Source organism: Musa acuminata, chromosome BXJ3-8 (genome assembly GCF_036884655.1).
Source record: "Musa acuminata AAA Group cultivar baxijiao chromosome BXJ3-8, Cavendish_Baxijiao_AAA, whole genome shotgun sequence".
In the NCBI taxonomy this organism is placed as follows: Eukaryota; Viridiplantae; Streptophyta; class Magnoliopsida; order Zingiberales; family Musaceae; genus Musa; species Musa acuminata.
Window position 1 is genome coordinate 11,811,299 of NC_088356.1, and position 8,243 is coordinate 11,819,541.

At 52.3% G+C, this 8,243-nt stretch overlaps 1 protein-coding gene across 1 annotated transcript; it reads left to right on the forward strand.

Moving 5' to 3' along the window:
• The first annotated feature begins 6,517 nt into the window (after nt 1–6,517).
• LOC135645364 (gibberellin 20 oxidase 1-D-like) lies at nt 6,518–8,243 on the forward strand. The gene is made up of 3 exons (XM_065163678.1): nt 6,518–7,247; nt 7,350–7,671; nt 7,760–8,243. The coding sequence occupies exons 1-3, from the start codon at nt 6,682–6,684 to the stop codon at nt 8,027–8,029; spliced, it is 1,158 nt and encodes a 385-aa protein (XP_065019750.1). The 5' UTR covers nt 6,518–6,681; the 3' UTR covers nt 8,030–8,243.

The following is an 8,243-nucleotide window of genomic DNA, read 5'->3' on the forward strand; positions in this document are numbered from 1 at the left end:
CAAGAAAACAAAATCCCTTATTCCCAAAGAGATGTTCGTCGTCGTGCGAAGATTGGTGCGCAAAATCCGCGAAACTTAAAACTGCGTATTGAGTAGATTGTGTTACCTAGGGAGATCGTATATCCCTGTTTCCTTGCAAATCCTTAGGAGAGGGTGAAGGAGGTCAAGCGTCCTCCTCTTTAGCGGTGATCCACACAGCAGGGTTGCGACGACGCTCCTCAAAACTCCAGGCCTGCTCTGAGGTGGAGAGGGAGAGGAGAATAGGAAAGGCAAGCAAAGACTCTAGCCTATGAGGCTCTGAATCCCTCATATTTATAGAGGTCCCCTATCAAACCCTAATGGGTCCTCCCCTAGTGGGTATTGGATCTGCATCCAATAAGACAAGGGCTCCGTCGGATATCTCATATCCGAACCTCTACTCATCGCAATGCCTACCATATGTGTGTGACCCTCTAGGCCCAATATCGAGCTGGCCATGAGTCATACCTGTCAGAACTCCTTCTAACTCAGTGAATTATTATCTCTGTAATAATTCACTTGACTCATCGACTACGGACGTACTAGGCCACTACGCCGTAGTCCCCAGACGATACAGGGGAATCCAATCTATTGGATCTGTCTGTCCTCAGTTACCGTGTACCTATAGTCCCTCATCCATCTAATATCCCAGAGACCGTATATCGAGCATGGTGTTGTCAGACCCATACGGTTTCTACTCGAGTCTCGCTCTAATCGGATTCTCTCAGAGAACTCTTTCTCTCTCAACCCGAATGACCCTGGCCAGGGATTTGTCTGAGCAAGAACACATGGGATATTCCTCTCATGACACCGAGAGTGGATGATCCTCTATCGACACTCAATAGCCCTCGTAAGGTCGACTACCACTTCCAATGACCAATTGTACTAGATTTGGGACAGCCAAACCTATAAGTTTGGTATCAAAGAGTGGAGCACTCATATAGGACATCCTTGGTGTCTCAAGTCTAAGGACCAGATACACCACTAGGACTACGGAATCGCTGTCTGACAATAAGGCATCATCAACCATCCAGCATTCCGTAAGCAGATCAATCAGTGAACTCATTCTCCGATTCCCATTGCACAAATCCAAGGACATCACAATATATATATATATATATATATATATATATATATATATATATATATATATATATATATATATATATATATATATATATATATATATATATATATATATATATATATATATATGCATTTATGCAATAGTTATAAAGTGATATATGCCAAAATATAATAAGCAAAAAGATTCTGTATCAAGTCACACGTGCCATCACTCACGTGATTAGCTTGCTGGGCACCTATGACTAGCAGGAGCGACTCGGGCGAGAAGCTGAGCTGACGAGTCGCAAGTCAGGGATTGACATGGAGCAACTCGGGCGAGAAGCTGAGCCGGCGAGTCACAAGTCAGGGATTGACATGGAGTGACTCGGGCGAGAAGCTGAGCCGATGAGTCGCAAGTCAAGGATTGACATGGAGTGACTCGGGCAAGAAGCTGAGCCGGCGAGTCGCAATTTGGGGATTGACATGGAGTGACTCGAGCGAGAAGCTGAGTCGGCGAGTCACAAGTCGGGGATTGACATGGAGTGACTCGGGCGAGAAGCTGAGCCGACGAGTCGCAAGTCGAGGATTGACATGGAGCGACTCAGGTGAGAAGCTGAGCCGACGAGTCGCAAGTCGAGGATTGACATGGAGCGACTCGGGCGAGAAGTTGGGTCGACGAGCCATAGGTTGGGAATCGATCTGGCGAGCCTATGGACCTCTTGTCGTGAGTGGCTTTTCGACGAGAGATTTTGGATGACGAGGCGTCTTTCGATGGGTCCCTTGGGACGTGGGGTTGCTGCTCGGGGTTCCTTGAGATAGCACCCGAGGTGACCTTTGCGGATCAAGTCCTCGATTTGATTCTGGAGGTAACGGCAATCTTCCGTGCCATGGTCGTAGTCCCGGTGGAACGTGCTCAGAGGGAGAGGCGGGGGCCTCGGGAGCAATAGCTCTTGTCAGTCGGGCCTCTAGCGAGGTTGCACTGGGGCTGCAGAAGTCATTCTCTAGGATTGTTCCGCCCTTGGCCTCTTGCTGTTCATGCGCTTTCCCGCCACCAAAGCTTCGACAGCGATGTACTGGTTGGCGCGTTGGAGCATCTCAGGGATAGTTACTGGCGGCTCCTTGATCAGTGACCAGAATAACCTTGAAGGTTTCAACCACCAGAAACGCCTGCATGATAAGAGAGGGGTGAGCATCCGGGAATCCTCGGACCTCAACGGCAAAGCGTGCCACGAACTGAGAGAGCAACTCGTCTTCGTGCTGGGATAGCACGAGTAGGGTGGCCGTGGAGGGCCTAGGTTGCATGTTGGCGAGGAAGTTCTGCTCGAACTCCTCGGTGAGCTGGTCGAAGGATGAGACCAAGGATTGGCGTAGCCGGCTGAACCATGCTCGTGCCGGTCCCCTTAGAGTGGTCGGGAATGCCCGACACATTAGTGCGTCGGGGGTGCCATAGAGGGCCATCTGAGCCCGAAACGCGACGACATGCTCCGCGGGGTCGGAGCCGCCATCGTACGTCTCCAATGCGGGTAGCATGACGTTGAGGGGTACAAGCTTGCCCTGTATATCCTAAGTGAAAGGGGACCCACCTGAGCCGCCTTCGTTGGACTCGCCCCGCAATTTTTGAAACTCACACTAGAACGCGTCCAAACGCTGGTTGACCCGGGACAACTGGGCCCTAAGCGAGTCGTCCGCCGAGTCGGACGATATGGTGTCAAGTTCTGAGCGGGGCGGTGTGATTCGATAGGGTGCAGGTATGCTCTATTCGGGCAGGCCTCTCGGGTCCATTGCTTGCTCTCGGGCTTCTCTAGTCCAGATCTGCTCCTCGCTCGGCCGCTGCCAGGTCGGGTCGGTCATGCACGTCACTAGTCGCACGATTTGAGAAATGATTGGAGCGAGCATCTACATCATACCCGCCATGGCCTGCACTTGCTTGGTCAGGCTAAGGAATGCCTTGGGTGTCACGGCCGAGGGCCCTGTGGCAAACCCCGGGGGCGACAACCCCAGGTCGTTGAACAAACGCTAGTAGTGGTCTGGCGTCAAAGCCGACGTTCCCCCGTCTCCGGGGGTGGGGAGGGCCTGGCCTTTTGGTTCGATGGAAGAGAGGTCGGTCGGAGGTTCTCCCTCGGGGAGAACTCCTGTCAGCTGCTCCTGCGACATCGACCCTCCTTCTAACGCTAAAATGTTGGTGAACAGATGTGTCGTGGCTGGTGAGTCAGCACGGCCTGGTCCACGGGTAAAATGTCGGGAGTCTTCTGTCGGTTGAGCTGGATGCCGAAGTCGATCGGGCCCTCACGACGGGGTATTGATTAGCATTCCTTGTGTGCCGATCTGGGCCCCGTGTATTTCGAGCTGCGTCTCTCCTTCTCCGGGGTGGTTGGCAACTCGCCTTTGTGGGGTGGCCGGGTTTTCCTACAAAAATGGCCCTCGTCGAGATCGCCCAACGAGGTCCCTCCGACGAGCAAGTCAGTCGAGTGATCAATTGATCTCCCCCCCCGGATGTTGACTAGAGGTCTTTATAGTACTGCATGTGGGTCGATCGTACGCAGGTTGGCATGGTAGACATGTCAAATAGTACCTTGGTACGGATTCTGACTTGCCGTGTCTCGAGAGCGGCTCTGTCTCGGGATTCCCAAGATATGATGTGTCGAGCAGTGTCTTAGTATGGATTCTGACTGTGGTTGATGACGTCAGACTCTGACGTGTCTTGGGCCAAAATATATCGTATCACCTTCATCCTAATCGTCGCTTTCCGCTCGTCCTCGACCCTCTCTCGTGTTGAATGGATAAGGAGAAGTGATAGAGCTAAAACACATGCAAGAATTGGAGACAAGGTAAAGTAATTTTATTACGGTCGAAATATTCTTATAACAACTCAATCGTATGATTCTCATGATCCGACACATAAGGCACCCGACCGTCGCCGTGTCGTCACCTGTTGGCGTTCGCAGCCTCCTCCGACTGGGCCGCACGGTCGTCCCGTCAATGCTGTCCTCGTGGATGAGCTTTGGGCCTACGGGATACGATTACTGGCCATCTCGCTTTGTTTACGAGAAAAGAAAGGGGTTGGTTGACATTGGTGGGCTTACCGTCCACGAGTTGGGCGACAAGATGGGCAAAAAAAGGTGTCACATCCTTCCATTTCCGTCGTCGTCGCACACACCTGCGGTGCGCGAATTCCCTTTAATCTGGCATGTCGTAACTTATCGGACTGCTGGCCCACGTCAAAAGAGCACGTGACGGCGGCTTGCTCACTGGATGGCCGAACAATAGGATACGAGCACCTGTCGGTAAGATTACCGTTCACCAGTTTCATCCCAAAGGGAGCCGAAAAAAAAAAAAAAGGGCCTCAAATCCTTCGACTTCGTCGTTCTTAGTCTCACAATCGGTGACCAGAATCGAATCGTTTGTCGATACAGATAGATCGACGCATATCTTCCGGTGCGACGCAGAGACAGCGAGGGATCCCCTACACATGTGACTTTACAAGGAAGACGACACGTGTACGTACACGAATATAAAAGCATTCAACATAACATGATCCGTCATTGGGCCTTCGCGGCATTAGCGTGGCCCAATCGAGCCACGTTCGTGGGCTTAGTAGTTGTCACAGGACACAAGAAGCGTACGTCCCCAACCGTGTGTTTTTTATGCCCTGCCTCACATTCCATTCAATTATTAGAGAGGCATTATGCTAATAAGAACGTGAGACGCTCGAGCCTTTATGGCTGTTGAAGGGACAACAACACCATTCCCTATGGTGTAAGGGGACAAGCGTCGTGAATTCTATAAGAGCATGGAACCACTAAACAACTCTATGCTCGAATGTGGCTGCCCTCCTCTATGTGCCAGCATGAAGACACACCTACGCACAGAAGATAGACAGGTATGATGCAAGTGGAAATTTGCCACCATCATGTAGCAGTGGAGCACCCGTTGGACTATTGTTAGAGTGAGAAGTTCAATAGGCATGGCCAGCCTTAAGGGTTTTGGCAGTTCTTGCCGGCACCGGATTCACTTCCCCAGGGTTTTGGCAGCGCTTCCATCAAACATAGTTTATGATCACAGATTGTGGCATCCGTTAGCGCAGTAGCTGATGGTGCTCAGCTCATGTCTGGTCACCGATCACTGTTTCCGGAGTGCAATCGCCCGGCATGATGATTTCTGTTTATCTATGCAGGTCCTGTCGTGCAGCACAGACCTCCTCTCCTGGCTACTGATTTGGTCCATCCCGGGCTCTGTTAAAGAACTCCTCCATATTGGATCGGGTGGGGAGTCAGAATGAGGTCGTCTGTGGTCTCGTAGCGCTCAACATCTGCATGCGACGAGCGAGGGTGGGTGATGGTGAGCGATGGTGTGAATCCTCCTGACGCGGTGTTGCTTCAAGCTGTTTTAGGAGACGCAGGGTGGGTGATGGGATGCTTGGAGTTGGTAACCTCGGAGCAGACCAGATTGAGACTAACCAAATGATGGGGACTAAGTGGAGGGCGGTGGGCGACACTGTTTATCCATTTACCTTGCCAGCTTCGGGAGAGGGAGAGAGGATAAGAAGAAGGAGAGGGTGGTTGCAAGTGCACACGGAGGCCCCCATCGGAGAGAGGCGGCCAATCATCGTCGACCGCATCAATTCCAACTCTGCCAAAGAAAAAGGCGACCGGGGTCCACCTTAGAACTGGAACTTCTGCTGCGCTCCATCATCACATCTTTCGGATCCTGATGTTTGATATCAGATAGATATTGTCATTGTCACCCGTAATTTTCTTGTTATTCCTCTCTTCTTTTTTTTGTTTCCTAAAGAAAAATAATTAAGAAAAAAATAAAATAAATAAATAAATAAAGACAAAATATTCCTAATTTTGAATGGTCAAGTCCAATTATTTGACAGGTCAGATTTGATTTCCTTTCTTTGATATCGACCTGAATTCGATACAAATCTGCACCATCTCCTCTCCTTTCCATGAAACTGAGATGGAGGAAAAGGCCAAACTTTTATCCCCAAAATCCAAAATTTCATTGGTTAAAGATGATGCGTGCCTCGTTGGATCCGATTACACCATAGGAATATAATTGCTATATACGGGAAGAGAGAGAGAGAGAGAGAGGAAGACATCCACAACATTGCACCCATAAGATATGGTATACTGGAATTGTACTTTGCTGTGTTTGCTTTTACACATGCGTAGCTACGCACATCATTCTCCATCGCCATTTGTATATGGAGAAATAAAGACATGCTCTTTTTGGTATTATGTGGCCGGGATTCGCTGTCAGGGTCATCACAGCGAGGGAGAATCTCTTCATGATTTTAATCTTGTATATGGTGATAGATATTGTAGGATTGTAAGGTTGATGATTGCTGTGATCTGATGCAGCAAACCCCTCCTTCTCCACTATATAAGGAGGAGGGAAGGGCAGCAGTTAAAAGGCAGAGGATATGATGCCATCGAATCCTTAACAGGAGACACCGTCTTCCACGATTGGATTGGCATCTCCTCCTCCTCCTCCTCCTCCTCCTCCTCTTACCTCGCTTTCGTTCTGAACACAACAAGTGGTAGACGTGTTTATATATGCACTCATAGAGCTCGTCGCAACAAGCGTCTCAGCATGGTCCTGCGCACTCTGTCTCCACCCAAAACAGAGGTGAATGCGACCATAGCTACCATGGCGAAGCCGGGGCCACCCGGGACGCCGTTGATCTTCGACGCCGCCTTCCATAGCCGGCTGGCCAGCATCCCCGAGCAGTTCGTCTGGCCCGAAGGCGAGGCGCCGACTCCGGACGCCCACGAAGAACTCGTCGTCCCCCTGATCGACCTCAGCGGGATCATGTCCGGAGACCCCGCCGCGGCTGCGGCGATTACCGGGTCCGTTGCGGACGCGTGCCAACGGCACGGGTTCTTCCAGGTCGTCAACCACGGCATCGACGCCGGTTTCCTGGCGGAGGCCCACCGCTGCGTGGAGGCCTTCTTCGTGATGCCGCTCGCCGAGAAGCAGAGGGCGCAGAGGCGGACGGGCGAGAGCTGCGGCTACGCCAGCAGCTTCGCCGGGAGGTTCGCGAACAAGCTGCCATGGAAGGAGACCCTCTCGTTCCGCTTCTCGCCCTCGCCGCTCGCCGGTGACATCGTGGAGGACTACATCGTCCGCACCCTCGGGGAAGACTTCCGTTATTCCGGGTAAAAGATCGGCAATGAATGGACTACGATCGAGCAGGTCGACCGGAATTCACGGCGGTGAATCGCATCTCGCTAATTCGATGCTTCATGGTTGGATGACAGGGAGGTGTACCAGCGGTACTGCGAGGCGATGAGCAACCTGTCGCTACAGATAATGGAGGTGCTCGGGCTGAGCCTGGGGGTTGGGCGGGCGCACTTCCGTGAGTTCTTCGAGGGCAACGACTCGATAATGCGGCTGAACTACTACCCGCCGTGCCAGAGGCCGGAGCTCACGCTCGGCACCGGCCCCCATTGCGACCCCACCTCGCTGACCATCCTCCACCAGGACGATGTCCAAGGCCTGCAGGTCTTCGCCGACGGCAAGTGGCGGACCATCTGCCCCAAGCCCGATGCTTTCGTCGTCAACATCGGCGACACCTTCATGGTAACGCCAAGCGAGCCCCCCCTCCCACTACACCAACGCACGTAGGCGAGTGCGCCGAAGCACTAACGAGCTGCGGTACTGCATGCAGGCCCTGTCGAACGGGAGGTACAAGAGTTGTCTGCACAGGGCGGTGGTGAATAGCAAGGTGCCGCGGAAGTCACTGGCCTTCTTCCTGTGCCCGGCCACCGACAAGGTGGTGCGACCGCCGGCGGAGCTGGTGGACGCCGACCATCCCAGGGCGTACCCAGACTTCACGTGGCCCGCGCTGCTGGAGTTCACCCAGAAGCATTACCGAGCTGACATGAAGACGCTCGACGCGTTCACGAGTTGGATTCTGCGGGCCGCGGCGCCGCAGTGAAGAGAGAGAGATGCGGCCAGGCCTCGGATTCATTTTTGGTTCTTGCTATTAGAGCTAAGGGGAGGGGTCCGAGTTGTGTGTCGACAAATAAGGCTTCAACCAATAAGAAGACAAGTCGAGACAGGAGGAGAAAGCGTTATATACATGTATCTGCCGGTTGCATCCCTCGCTGTTAAAAACCTTTCATTTCGGTCATATAGAAAGTAATAGCCCA